The sequence below is a fragment of the Calidris pugnax genome, unplaced genomic scaffold (assembly GCF_001431845.1).
Source record: "Calidris pugnax isolate Ruff unplaced genomic scaffold, ASM143184v1 scaffold118, whole genome shotgun sequence".
NCBI lineage: Eukaryota > Metazoa > Chordata > Aves > Charadriiformes > Scolopacidae > Calidris > Calidris pugnax.
Genome location: NW_015090855.1, coordinates 4217084 through 4232480, shown reverse-complemented (window position 1 = coordinate 4232480; position 15397 = coordinate 4217084). Strand labels below are relative to the sequence as shown.

Here is a 15397-nt window from a genome sequence, read left to right as displayed (position 1 = left end):
TCAAAGGTAGGACCGTGGGGCCCACTGGTTAATCACACCATAGTATGAGTCTGCTCTGCTTTTGTGCTGTTTTCAAAGAAGTTATTTCTGGAGACAAGCAGTGCCAGCATGGCCATAACTGTTCAAAAAGTGCATATTGTTCTTAGGTGTTTTGGAAAGGTTGTCAGATATGTTAATCCAATTAATGAAAACAAGGCACGTATGTATTGAGTGCAGAATTAATGAACTTCTTTGGAAATGATGGCTTTAACTCCTCTGTTGTGTGGTTTTACCTTTTCCAAAATAGCCCATGCCATTGTAAATTGTGTGTAGATCTGCAGGTGAACACTATGGGTGGTTGTTTTCAAGCATTTCCACACATGCAGATGTATCTTCAGATCATTTTTGCTTTCCATTGCATGGTTGGCTCAAATGTCTATGAAGTTCCAGTGATTGAAGAATAAATAAGCAATGTGTAAACCGCACTGAACAGTAAGAAATTCCAATGCATGGAATGGAATGATGATTTTATCTTACAACAATATTGAATGAAGGGGACATCTAATTTTTCTTTGCTATTTTACAGATACATACCAACACCAAAAGACACAGAAAGGTACCAGTCATTCAAGGGGTCTCCTTCAGAGCTGCATGTGGTTGATCAGTTTATGTTAGAGGTAAGAAGGTACCGTGTTAAAAGACACCCCATGCTGTTTCTAGCACAGTCTGAGATAAAACCACTACAAGAAGCTGTTGTTCGGAACTTATAATCTCAGCCAGAATCAGTATAAGAGGATTTATATGATAAAGAGTTGAAAGAGGTAGATATTATGAAGAGAACTGTGTGGATCCCTTTGTGTCTCCAAGTCATGTGCCCTCCCCTTCCTCCAAAGTAGGAGTTGATTTATTCTGAGCTATATTTCCAAAATCCATAAGCATAACATTGTATGCATTTATCCATTATTGTTCACAAGAAATGAGTGTCACTGATTTTAATGATGTCTGGCCCTACAAGCATACAGTGTCTTATTGAATCTGCATATGCAAATGAAGCGTATTCAGATATGTGCCATAGTATATCTACAGATTAAAGCCTAGAATAAACTTAATAAATGAGTCAGAAATTAGGAAAATTATGGTGAAGCTGAATTATTCAGGAAATTATGAAACATGTGCATGTTTTGGTATTTTGGTTTTGATTCCTTCTCTGTTCAATTCTATGCAGATGTGTAAAATTCCCCACTTAAGCCAGAGGCTGGATCTCCTGCTTACTGTACGTGAGCTCCCCGTGAGCATGAGAGATTTGGAGCCTGTAAGTAACGTGACTCCTTCATAGCATGTTTGTAATCAACTTCTACCTGTTGGATGGTAGAGGGCCAAGTGGCCTCAGTGACAATTTCAAAGGTGTGTAGTTGGAGAGGTTTTGTTTGGTTTATTTCCTCTAGCAAAACGTCTTGCAGTTCATAGTGTGAGCAATTCATAGTCTAGTAATACAGGCAGCCTAGTGTATAAAAAATAATAATTCATGGCACTGTTCAAACATAACAAGCAAAAAGGTTAAAAAATATTTAAAAAAATCCCTATATGTCATGGCTTTGATAGCCAAGGAATTGTAAATTGCACGAAACTGTTAGAGACAGGCTACATGTGACATATAGTGGCACTATAGGCTAGTGCATTTGGAATATTTTTTGGGAATCCAGTTCATTTTACTGTGTTTGGTTAGTGATAGTATTCCACAGTACTGGTTCAAAACAAAACACAGTAAAAAAATAATTAAGATAAATGAGGACTATGATATGCATGTATATACATGTACGTGTATCTAATTTCATCCTTATTCTACTCAGGTTCAAGAAGCAGTTGCTAATGGGCTTGGTAGTGGGACAGACAGGGATAAAAGAACAGGGAAGGATGTTCAAGTTTTTATTTGGCATTGTTAAACTTTCCTCTTTCTTTGGCGAGTGATAAGACAGAAGCGAATTTCACCACTGAAATTCAATTCTTTTTCTGGGGAGGTTCTTGCCCCACAAGCTGAGAGAATCAATCTAAAGTCATGAATACTTAGAGCAAGTTTATTCAACCAGCATCTCAGACATTTACTATTTTCAGAAGACTGAATGAGGGTATTCACCCTAAGGATTACAGCATCTAATTGAAATATTGCAAGCCAGAGTTCAAATCTCTCTTTGCTTTTTTCAGGATGACCTAGGGGTTGGGGGGATGCAAATAAACAGTGTCCCAGTCTCATGGACTGGATCTTCCTGTTCCAAACCTCTGCCTTACCTGCCAGGGTTTATATATGCTTGCGTTCAAAACAAAGTATTTCAACACAATCTGTCTCTATGAAATTTTAACAATGTTTCAAATGTTTTGCTCTTATTCTTCATGGGAATGCAAACAAAATTTGAAGGTTCTGCAATTCTGAGTTGTTATCCTTTGTCTGGCTGTGATTAAAACCATAGTAACTGAACAAAACTCAGAAGAGGAACAGATGGAAAACACTTGGGAGATTCACAGATTTCTGACCTGCCTGGTACAATGCCACACCTTTGCTGTCCTCCACTGAAAGCAAATATTTGAATATTTGGAAGCTATTATATATACTGTTTGCTTTGAAGGCTATTTAGTGTTCATTGAAGAGCTGATTAGCTAAGTATTTTTTTTACTTATGTATGCTAACGCATGTTTGTAAAACATAGATTATACACCTAAAATTCTATGGGACTGTCTGAATTTTGGCTTTCAGCCCTGTGATGTACTATAAAAGTTTTAACAATGTCTTTCAGCTCTCCTGTGTGTCTCATCCTATCCCTGTTTTTAAATCGTTGTCTTGGTGACTGATGAACAGAGGTGTGGTGCTAAAAAAATGCACATTTCCTAATCTAAAACAAAACCACCTTTTGTGTCTATAACCCTAGAAGGGAGGTGGCTTCCCTGGGAAAATAAAAATTGATACAGAAGTTTGATTACAGGAAATTATTATTCTTCCTTGTGGGGAAACTCTGCTAAGAATTTTGATAAGATAAGTCTTCAGCTGGTATAAACAGAAGGGAGGGAGGTGAAGGATGGAGAACCTTACGCTGCGCTTCAGGCTATCTGCTTCCCCTGATGCCTGACATTTGAATGCACCAGATTGCACCAAACAGCAAAATACTTTTTCTTCAGAAGCGTTTTTAAGAGATGAGGTTGAAGGCATTTTGGCAGGGCTGGTTGGCAGCCAGAAAGGATGTGACCTCCATCGGGCACAGGGTGACTGTGCCAACACCAGCTTTATCTTGATGGGAGACTTTTAACTGGTCCTTCCTGAAAAGCCCTGGCCTGTTCCCCCAGGGAAGTTGAATAGGAAGGTGTCCATCACCTAAAGTGTGACTTGCTTCAGGTGGGGACAATGAGGCTTTTGGCAAAGGGAAGGTTTGATTGGTGCCATTGATTTATTCACATTTGCAGTTTGAACTGAAGGAAGATTTGTGTGTTTCAGCTAATAATCCAGCAAATCCAAGCAAGTAAGCAGCTGCAATCCAGCCAGAAGTTTGTTGCTGTCTTGGAGTACATTTTAGCCATTGGGAACCATTTAAATGAAAAGGCTGGAAAAGAGAAGGCTAAAGGATTTCGATTGTTGTCTTTGACCAAAGTGAGTAAATATTTTTCTTGTCATTAAAATCATCATATTATTATGTATGTTAGCGATTAATACTAACTGAGTTTTACCCTGAATGTGGGGAAAGGCAATCATTTTTAATGAGAAGCTAACGTTTTAACATCTGCTCTGGTTACACCAGAAACAAAATCCTGTTTAACAATGTGTTCTTTAATGTGTGTTATAACAAGATGCGTTTCCCCATTTGAGACAGCAGTAGTGGCTGGATGGGGGCATTGTGGTGTTGAACACACCGTGTTTCTAATGAGGTAGAACATCAAAATGCTGACTGCCCTGATATTAAGAACCCATGGCTAGAAGAGGTGTCTGAGCTGCAGGCCCCTGTAGATGGAAGTTTAGATAAACTGTATTTCGCAGTTCTGAGCAGAGCACTGTTGTATAGATCCTCTTCATTACACTGTGGTAAGAGGCTGTAACTCCGGCATTTCTTCCGTGGCAGTTGCACTTTTATGGCACTGGGGTATTTTCTTAGTGCTCCATTTTACTTCAATGCAAAGGTCTTTTGCAGTAAGTGGTACAATGCCATTTTAAGTGAAAGTTTCAGAAGTAGAATGTAAATAAATGAGTAATTTCAAAGGCAATGAAATTTGCCTGTAACGGTTTTACCTCCCCCATCACTGCTCTGCTGGATGATTGAATAGGGGACAAAGGTGGCAGTTGTGATGGGAGTTGTTTACTTTTTCCTGATAGAGATCTGCTGTACAAGAAGAATCCTCTATCTCTTAGTTCTTTAATTGTCTCTTCACTGACCTACCACTTGTGTGACATTAGGCCGAGTTTTCCATTAAGTTTAAGGAAGCTGCTTTCCCCTCTTTGTCAGAATTTGCCATCAGAAAATGCTGCTACTGAGCACTGCGTTTTTCCCCATCCTCCACCCAAAAGTGGCAGAGCATCATACTCTTATCCTGAAAAGCAAGAAATACATACAAATTTCCTAAGCTGCCTTGTACCTTTAACACTATTGTAAGATGATGACTGATCTGTAAATAGAAGAGAGAAGGATTTTGATTTTGTTTTTGTGAGGTATCTTTCCCATCTGGAGACTTTAATATATGAGTGAGTGATTTATAACTCTAGTGACAATTCTGAGACAAAACTTGCATTCTTTTTTTTTTTTTCAATAATATATATAATGGCTGTAATACCACATCTATCATAATGAAAAATGCCTACAAAATCATTTTCTGCCACAAAGCATCTTCCCAGATTCAATTAGGAACTTTACTATCTTCATGAACACAGCACACTGCTTTTAAGTGGAAAGGAATAATTACTGTGTTTGGAGGTCCAAAATCAGTTGCAATCAATTAGGATACTTTAAGTTAAAAAAGACCCCTGTGAAAAAAAGACACAAAAGAACAAGGAAGGTCAATGGATATGAAAGTGTAAAGCTGATCTTAATCAAGAATGTCTGTGAAATGGCAGATTGAAAAGGAGAAGTTTAATTTTACTATGTTTTCTATTCTTGTCGAATTTACCTGGGAGCTATCAACATACTGCTGTTTCTTTTTTTTTTTTTTTTCCTTAAAGTATAATAGCTCAGTCTGTTAATTATTGCTCTGTTCTATTTGCAGTTGCCTCTGTTGCGGGGTAAGGAAAGGACGTTCACCTTGCTTCACGCCCTTGTGGAACAGATCTTCTTACATGAGCCTGATTTGGCTAAATTTTCTCAGGAGTTGACAGAATTTGAAGCTGTTCCTGATGGTAAGAGAAGGGAGGGGAAAAAAATCAACAAATAAAAAAAATGAAGTCCTTCAACTTTTGTGGAAACTCCCATCCTCACAATATGATTCTTATTAGCATTATTTTCCCTCTCTTCCTTTCCAGCTTCCATAAAGGGCCTCAGTGCTGAAGTTGATGGTATGTAAATGTGGTTTCTAAATTCAGAGATAGATTTTCATACGTTGTGCAGTCATTTGGAACAGGTTTTCATTGCACTTCTGTAGTTTGTAAAGTGAGGTAAAGGTTCAAAACATTGAGGTAAAGTGTTGCTATGGTGATACTTAACCTGCCGTGTTACTGTGAAGAATTTTTTAAAAAAGAAATATTAAAGTGTGTCCAGGTGCTTTAGAAAAATAAAAAATATACTGCCCATGGTAAATAGAGTTTATCATAAACTACAAATGTTAAGTGATACAAGTGTCTGTCAAAGTTATGGCTGTAGCGGAGTCTCCAAGAGCAGGCAATGCAACAGGAGAAAACTTCCTACGGTACAGTTCTGAAGTTCAAGAATTTCTTTGAACCAACCTGATGTCCTTCTCGAAAAAGGAGTGAAGTTGACAGGAGGAAGAAAAGTAAGGTTGTTCAAATGTAAGGTAGCCGTTGAGAGACATTTACAAATTACCATTGAACAGAATCACAAGGTGACCAGTGAAGTCAATGGATTTTAGATGGAACCCTTTGAGAGCTGATAGAGAAGGTGTATGAGTGGATGCAAATGACTTGCATTGTGTTGAAAGTTTATAGAAAAAAAATCTGCCTTTTGAAAACGTGGCATGGATGTTGACTGTAACTACAGACCAATATATCCTATTTCAGCCTTTGATAATGTTTCTGAATGCTAGTTGCTCTCAGTTTTCGGTTTGAAAAACCCTTGCTCCTATTCTGCCGGGGTTTGGGAGTCGGCCAGGCATGTGGCTTGAGGCTACGAAAGTGTGTTTTTATTCCGTTCCAAGAAATTACAATCAACCTTTTAGGAGACATACGTAACTAAACCCAGCACTATTTACCTTCAGTCACTTGTGTTCTTTGGGGAATATGTGGGTAGCAATTCAAAATCATTAAATATCTTAAAGATGGTTTTGGAAAGTCGTGGGTAGAGATAAAATAGACACTGTACCAGAAACTGTTGGGAGCTATCAAAGGAGATTAATTATGGTAATTGGAGGAGGTTGACTGGCCTCTATTCTCCATGGATTCCTGGTGGGCCCAGCATAGATCACTCTTATCTTCTGAATCCCATTCTCCAGAACAGAGAGGGAAAGCATTGGGCCAAATGCCACTGAACCAGCCTTTCTCAGCACATCCTGTTCATCCCATGACTGTTCAAGGCACATCCTGTGGTTCATCTGCTGCAAGTATCACATGAGCACGGGAGAGGAAGATGCTAGACTGCAGCCCCTGGAGCCAGGGCTGTATTCTCTTCCCCCATTTCGCACCAGGAGAGGTCCCACGGTAGCAGTCTGATGTAGTGCTCAGTGCCAACTGACAAGATTTTTTGCTGTTACATAGAGTAGAATTTTTGCTCTTTTATCTTTAAAGGAACACCCTGAACTTTCTACACAAAAAACCATAGGTTTGAAGAATGTTATTTTCATTGCTAATCCCGATGCTCAAAGCCAGGAAAGGTCAAATTTACAGCTGCTGCATACCCATACTATTGACCTCTTCGTTATTCTGCAGTTGCTTGTGAAGTGATCACATCCTACATTTCCCCATAAGGCCTATGTCTGGTTTAGGATTTCTATTTCAAAACAGAAAGCTAATATTCCTAGATGAACATGTTATAGATACATATTCTCCTAAATTTTCCATGTGTCCTAAATGAAACATTTGCAGCCCTTGGACACAACTGTGTGCTAGTGAAATTTCTCATTTTCTTTCTCTTTTGTTAGTTTTAAAAAAAGAATTGGAAAATGTTATTCAGTGCAGGCGGCTTATTAAACCCAAGACAATCAAAGCAACACCCCAGGAGTCACAGTTCTGCAAGGAACTAAAGGTAACGTTATCACAACCCTATTGTGGGCTAGAGGTAAAAGATGAGTAATCTGTTTAATTTTTGCCAGGTCCTGCCCTGGCAAGGGGGTCAGGTGCATTTGAGGGAAAGTGGCCTTTTATTCCCCTCTGACAGTATCATACTCTAAGGGAAGGGCTTTTCAGAGTTTCTGCATCTCCTGCTTTTGCTTCACAGGCAAATGGGCTGGAGTGGATGAGGAAGAGGTAGCCCCACTCTTACTCATGATAAGTACTTTGGAATAATAGCAATTTCAGAGCATATAGGAATTTGTGATAACTTTCTCTGCCCTTGGACAGAAACACCATCCAAGGGCATGCCTTCATTGTGAGTATAGGTTGATCTAAGATGGTTCTGCCCAGGCTAGTGGCAGAATGAGGTAGGCTGGAGGTCAAAATGGGGAGGTGGCTGAGCAGGCTGGAGGGAGCCCAAGACTCAGCAGAGCCAAACATGAGCCTTATTAGCTCAGGGGTAAAGAACTTAAGTCTCAAGAGCACTGTTGTGCTGGTTATGAATGGGGCCACTTCCAGCAAGGGTGTTCCCCACTGCCATGGTGTGGACACGGTCGTCTCTGCTGTGCTTCACTGGCTACTGCTGGCTAAAACCGTGTTTCCTTCTCCCTAGGACAGCCCAATCCTATGCTTCTTCAACACATATTAAGTTGTCTTGTATATGTATATACATAATAAAGATGCAGTCTCTAAATTAATATGTATATACATAATAAATGTATATGTTACAAAGGAACTGTGATTAAGAAATTTTGTTTCAATAGTTAGGTTTCTAAGGCCTTGTTTCTGACTCAAGAACTAGCAACTGGGAGTGTTTACTTCATGTGCAAAAAATCTAGAATATGCCAGATGATGCTTATCTAGTTCTGTCAATTTTAATAGATTTAGGTAGTATCATTGGATGATACCGTAAAAAATTCTTTAACACTGAGGGGGTTTTTTTTGTGTGTGTTTGATGTCTTAATACTTGCAAGGAAATGTGTGTGCTTGATGTATGCTTATCTTTTGTGAAATGTGAAATTTTTGTGACATGAGAATTTTGACTTGAATCATCTTGTTTTCACTGCTGTTTAATTTCTGCTTTAATATTATGCTCCTATACCAAATTAAGAAGTTTTATTTTATTACAGGATTTAATTCAGAAATATGAAGGGGATCTATCCCAGCTGTCAAAAAGATGTGATGAAATGAAGAAGCTTTATAGCAACATACTGGTACGTATCACATTAAAATGCAATGAAAAGAAAGCTACATTTCTTCAAAAAAAAAAAAAAAAGGGAAGAAAGAATTGCAAGAAGTTCCCCTACTTCCACATACTTAATAGTTGTTATACTGTCCACAGAAACCCCAAAAAATTAAATAAATCACATCCAACAGTAGTGGAATATTTTGAAAGAAAATCTGGCTTTTATTTTTCCTGAGGACTTACAACCCACCCTTTAGAGGGTCTACGGCCCAAGTATCAAAAAGAAAAGCAGATGTCACCAACTTTATAAATCCAATGAGTTTAACTGTTGAATGTTTTCAACATGTTACAGAAAACATGTTATTGAAAACAACATGCTTTTCTGGTGCCTACCAGCAATCCTGTCTTTGGCTGGTAGAGAGCTGCAAATCTTTTGTTACTTGGGCTGAGGGTTTTTTCTAGTGAGGAGCTTATAGTCCATGGCATTGATTTAGCTACTGTTATTCGAATGTGAGAGAGACAGGGATAGAGATGTTAGTAGTAGCACAGATCTAAAAATGAGCAGAGCAGAAAAGCTCCACGGGCAGAAGATTTCTGATAAAGAATCTGTCTGTTCTTGTTTGTTCCTATTATACTCACCCACACTTGCACTGGAGAAGCACCTAATTTTCTCCATCATTTTTTCCTCTGAACAGAAGTAACCCATCTAGGTCCAATACACTAGAAAATAGTTTTTGGGTCAGAGGGTCACACCAGAAAGAATGATGAAAGCTCCACGCTGCAATTTTTAACAACATAGCATGTAGATTCCTTGTTTAGTACAATGTTCTTGGAGTGTGATAGAAATTCCAGGAGGTCTCTGCTATGGTAACAGTGTTCTCTCTCATCACATTCCAGAAGTGGGGAGACTTCTGCTGTAAAACCTTTGGGGGTCACTTCTTGCTTAGTGAATGGCAGAATTTCACCCATTATACCTAAAAGTCACCTTCAGAAGGAGTTGGTGTCCTGTGGCCGGTCCTGCTCGCAGAGCTGTGCCCTCCCCAGAGAGAGCTGGATGTGCCCTCCTGTGTGTGCACACTCTGCCATAGCCCTTCTGCATGGACATTGCTTCTCTCCAGCTGTGTACGTTCAGCCAGGAGGCATTACGTGTGCAATGCTGTGCTACAGACGTGTGTGAGGCCCTTTCCCTTCCTTCCTTGTATTGGAGACTCTCATCTGAGACTCTTATTTGCATTGAAAGAGGACTTAGTTTTCCATGTAGCTGGAAGTTTCCTCAAGTTTTAACCCAGCTGCTTTTTGTCCTCCCTTTCCCGTTATTCTCTCAAGTTGGGCATTTGATATATTTCTCTCATTTACAATGTTTTGGGTTTGTTTTTTTTTTTTTCCTTCGGAATAATATTATTGCTAGGCAGACCTTTTTTGCATATTTATAAAGCAGCAAAAAAGTAAAACAAATTTAAAATAGGATGGGTGATCAAAGACCAGGCTATCATCTCAACAGCGCTAGGAAGGACTAGTCCAGTTTACCTGGGGGAATAGCTGATCTAGAGATGTGTTGTAGGTAGCCATGGAAATCATGTTGCACTTAAAACAAAAATCCACAGGCCTACCTTTATGATTTTATATTCTGCTTATAAAATCAATGATGACCTTGGCATGTGACACTTCTATGGAATGAACAATAAATTGGGGATAACTGCCTGTAGTATAGCTGTGGGCTATCAACTTCTCACAGATGGTCATTAGCTCCAGGAAATGCCTCTCTCATTACTGCTTAACTGATGGTACACCATGGGTGAATGGCGAGGCATGCCAAAGATCAAGGGCTTGGAGCACCCAGGAGGTGCAATTAGGAACACAACAGGCAAAACTATTAATCAGGTGTCATTGGTTAATGTTCAAGTTTTTGTGACTGGATTATATGTGAGTGGTTTCTTTTACTGTGTTTCTGATTTCCAGGCAGAGGGTTTGCTCCAAAGAACATGTTAGATGATGTCAAAGTGAACATGCTTAGATAACAACAGATACCTGTCCAAACCTTTCCATATTTCAGTTGCAATCTGAAATACCAAAATACATCTACGTTGCTGTTCAGCCTTGGGAGAGCTGTATCCCCCAATTACAGCGTAGCTCTCAATTATAGCCAAGATAAGAACTTGTAGCAACACAAGATGCCTTTTTAGCTTTTTGATGAAGCCTTTGGAACATGTTCTCTAGATTTGTTCTGCTCAATTAGAAAGCTGTTGCAGGCAGAGTTATGTTCTTTAACTCATTGATCCCATTAAGGAGGAATCTTTGAAAACGGTGACAAACCTCTTGAATTAAACCTTAGCAAGAGATTTAATATAAAAAATCCTTTCCTGTCCCAGAGCTGGAGAACCTATGTGGAACTGATTTTAGTTAATGCAGGAATCCCTCTCCTAGTGCTGAACTTTGTAGACTGCCTTCTGCCTGCTCTTTTACAGCGGAGCAGACATGATGCCAGTACTGGTCACGGCTTTTTCAAAAACTTTCCATCTGTTCACCTTTTTCAAGTGAAGGAAAGAAGAAAACAGGGAAAAGTGGCTCTGCTAAATCACTTTTCCTTCCAAAAATGTCTGCTTCCCTGTGAATATTTTTGTTTGTTTGCTGAGCAAAATGTCAAAAAAGGAAAACCTTTTGGCTTGAACGTGTTGCTGCCATGCCCACCACGGAGTAGAAACCGTTTCCCTAATGTACGCATTTTCTTTTATGAACGAACACCACGGAGTAGAAACCGTTTCCCTAATGTATGCATTTTCTTTTATGAACGAACATTTTCTTTTATGAACGAATTGTTTTACCTAACAATCTGCAGAGCCAGGAAGCTTCATGATTTACTGATTTTTCTCCAGCTGGAGATCTATAGTCCAGCCAGAGAGACTGGGTTATACAGAAAGCCAGGTTACTGAGGGAATTCATTGACAACTCCTGGGACCATTTTTGCTTGGGATGTTTTGGATCTCAGTTCTCTGGAGATTTTAGCCAGCTCTAAATTTTTTTAAAATTATTATTATTATTCAAGGTATTTAACTTTTCTTTTGCTCTTGTAATTTCATTAAGATCCTGGACATAGTTTAGATCACTTAGATATATGAATGTTAAATATTCTTCTCTTTCAAATTTACAGGTAAAATTTGGGGAGCCGCAAGATGTAGACTCTCAGGAACTATTTGGATGGATATCTTCATTCATTAGTGAGTTTAGGAAAGCCTGCGCTGAAGTCATGCCATAAGGACAATACAAATCTTACAAAGAGGTGAGGGAAAGAGAAGCCCAGAAAACAATGTTTAAGTTAATTGGTTTGAAAATTTTTCTACTAATAAGTAGGACATAGACCATATATAGTCTGTACTACAGTATACCTTGATTTTTAAGGGACATTCAGTTTATAATACGTAATTTGTAAGTGGTATTTGACTTGTAGGATCACATATCACTTCTGAACCTCTCCCTTATTTTTTCTGGTATATGTGCTGCTGTACCTTGAGATGCCTGTATATTTAGAAAGGAGACACTTTTGACATTTTATAATTTCTCTTTTTAATCTTTTCCTTTGATACCCAGTCTGCTGACTGAGTTTTAACTATTACTTTCAGTGCATAAGTTTCTGTATGATAATCTAATTTTTAATTTTTTTTGGTGTAGTTTTCTAAATAATACTTCTAAAGTTTTATAATGAAATGGAAAGCTGTTACCCACAGAGGACAATATTTAGCAAAAATTCTTATGTGTCATTCTGCTATTAAAGCAGCCTCAGCATGTAATGGAGAAAGTGTCTAGCTGGATGTTGGTTTTGTTTTTTTTTAACCCCAGAAGTAGTACCATAAAATAGTGCTTTTTATGGCTAATGTCATGTATTCGGGTAAAATACTATAGAATTCAATCAATACGTGAGATTTGCATTGACAGGAAGAGAAAAATATCAGAGAAGCAAAATAAAAACGTGTCGTGAAGCATCTAAGTAATGGATAGTGGAGGTAATTATCCCTGGTTTTCAAAAGAGAAAATACTTCTGTTGCATTTGTTGGCTTTTACATATTTTTAATTAGAATAATTATCTGGAGCTCAAATATACGAGAAGAAAAGGAGGCCTATAAATGCAAAGACAAAATGGATGTTTTTAACATTGAAAGCATAAAATAGTTCTAAGAGGTCATTGATAATATTTAGCATTTTCTCTACAAGTTTTGCAAACAGTGTTTTTAAGAAATAGTGTATTACCTGACTTATTTTAAGTCTGATTGCCTGGGTCTCACAGTGTTTGGGCTTTGATAGAAGTGCTGAACGTTCTTCCTACCTTCAGTGCTAGAAGGAGTTAGATGGTTCCTTACAGCTTAGATGCACCTACATCTAAAAATTGCATTATCACAACCCTCTCTCTAGCTGGCATATACAATTTCTCTATATCCAGCATTTCATTTGCTGTTCTGGATGTGACCACTGCTGAACATCCAGGTATGTAGAGAAAGCTCCAACAAGGAGCCCGGGCACCCACCAGCTTCCTGCTGCTGCAATGCCTTTAGTGTCATGCCAGACAGTAAAGGACAATCACCAGGAATGCAGAGACACTTGGACACTGTCTGGAATGCAGAGATGAAAGAAGGCCAAGATTTTGTTCTTGTCTTGGCCTCAGTACTTTAAAGGGCATCACAGGCTGCAGTTCCTGGGAAGTTACAGCTTCTGATGTACCATGACTGGCAGCACACCCCTATGTGAAAAGCCAGAAAAGTGTTCCTGCAGCAAATGTGCCCATCACCAAAGGCAAGGGCTTCATTTCCCATCAACCTTGATAAATCTGCTGAGGGAAGGGGATGCAGCTGAACCCCTGCCCTTCTCGAGTGCTCCTGGTTGAAAGCTGAATCTGTTCCTGGGGGCAGGTGCACACAACTTCTGCTTCAAAGATGTGAGCAGGGATCATAAGTGCTCTTTTAAAATGATAGTTGCCACCTCTGTTTTGAGAAATCACTGAGGAAGTGAAACTCCCCAAAGGTTTCAAATCCTTATAATCCTCCTCTCAAAGGGGTGCTCTGGCCAAAAAGGTGCCCTGAGCAGTCAGCATCTCATTCCTGGCCAGTAAGCAAAAGCTCAGGGAATTGTCTTCAACAGGAGGAATTAGGTGTTATGCAAAGGGGATGAGCAAAGACGCTACTTCTCTTCCAGCTTTGTGAGAAGCAAACCTGGCACCAGTTGTGAATGCCAGTGGGCTTTTGTTGCTTAACTTCTCTGCCTTAAAGCCACCTCTCATCTTAGAGGATGCCTAAAAAGATCTTTGAGGAAGAGGCTCAACAGATGATGTCTTTTATATGCTCCATATCATCTTCCAGACACTTACCTATCATAGAATCACAGAATGGGTAGAGTTGGAAGGGACCTTAAAGATCATCAAGTTCCAACCCCCTGCCCCAGGCAGGGACGCCTCCCACCAGACCAGGTTGCTCAAAGCCCCATCCAGCCTGGCCTTAAACACTTCCAGGGATGGGGCAGCCACAGCTTCTCTGGGCAACTTGTTCCAGTGCCTCACCATCCTCACAGGAAATAATTTATTTCTGGTATCTAATCTAAATCCCCCCTCTTCCAATTTAAAACCATTACCCCTTGTCCTGTCTCTGCTTTCTGACAAAGAGTCCCTCTCTGGCTTTCCTGTAGCTCCCTGTCTTGTGAGGTAGAGGATGCCTGAGCTGGAGCTCTGCACTGGAGCAGCAGCAGAGGACCCAGTGTGTCTCCTCAGCTTTGTACCACCGGTGTTGTTGCCATTCGTAAGCTCTTGCATGTCCACACTAAGAAGTGCATCATTTTGGCTTCTCAACAGCCTTCTCAGGACTATGCTTCCTGTTATGAACATGCAGTCGAGTTTCTCAGAGGCAAAAGGAATAAAATAAAATTTAAAAAAGAGCAAAATTAGTACCCCTGATACTTATTTTACAGAAAATTATTTACAGAAGCAAATAAAAGGATTTAATTTTACAGAGAACATATTGGCTATATTTGCCTCAGATCAGCATCAGTGCAGTGACATCTGGTTGGTGTCAGGAGCTACAGCTTACATCACTCATTTCTGATAGAAAGAGGAAAATTAAATTCCTTTTTAATTTCTTGCATGTCTATACCACAATGCCCTATACGGTGCATGTACCTGCACTGTAAACAATGCTTGCAGTTTTTGATGTGTGTCGTTACTGCTCCAAAATCTGAACCATCTTCATTTATATGTGAATCATGTAAGATAATCCTGAATACAAGTGCCATTTCCATGGTATCAAGATCCCTGCATCCCTGAACAGTATTCGTGATGGTCATGATAAGTTTCATGTTTTTCTACTATTACTTTAGCTCAGGAGTCCTGGGAAGTCTCTTTTAACTAAATAGTTTTTTCTCTTTTTTTTTTTTTTTCATGACTCACTTTTTTTCCCCTAGTCTTTTTTCTCTATTATTATATCTAACAGCTTGTACTTGTTTTATAGCTCAGCTGGCATGGCCTCTTCCAATTAAAAATATATTCTACACAGTAGTCGATATCTGTGTCTTTGTGTGAATATCCTGGAGCGTTAATTTAAAAAATTAATGTCCAAATACCTTCTTGGCAAGAAGTCCTAGCCCCTTCAGAGAGCACAAAGCTTTCCTATGGAGTGGTTGCTTACTGAGGAGACACGTTTCAATTTTCTCAAACAAGCTATTTCTTCAGTGCCTGTGAGTTTCAGAGACCTCCTGATTTATATGTAAAAATAAATAAATAGATCTTATTGCCTACCTCATTCTTTTTTCCCCAAGTGTTATTTTGCATAAGTCTGGGTTTTACAAGTCTCTTC

General features: G+C 39.2%; 1 protein-coding gene across 1 annotated transcript in view; it reads left to right on the top strand.

Moving 5' to 3' along the window:
- Positions 1-11823, top strand: part of LOC106889014 (formin-H-like) — a 38669-nt gene extending 26846 nt beyond the window's left edge. The window contains exons 10-17 of the mRNA XM_014943658.1: positions 566-656; positions 1205-1291; positions 3461-3613; positions 5215-5344; positions 5468-5500; positions 7255-7358; positions 8515-8598; positions 11719-11823. Coding sequence (XP_014799144.1) covers positions 566-656; positions 1205-1291; positions 3461-3613; positions 5215-5344; positions 5468-5500; positions 7255-7358; positions 8515-8598; positions 11719-11823 — 787 coding nt within the window. The remainder of the gene's footprint in view (positions 1-565; positions 657-1204; positions 1292-3460; positions 3614-5214; positions 5345-5467; positions 5501-7254; positions 7359-8514; positions 8599-11718) is intronic.
- The last annotated feature ends 3574 nt before the right edge of the window (positions 11824-15397 follow it).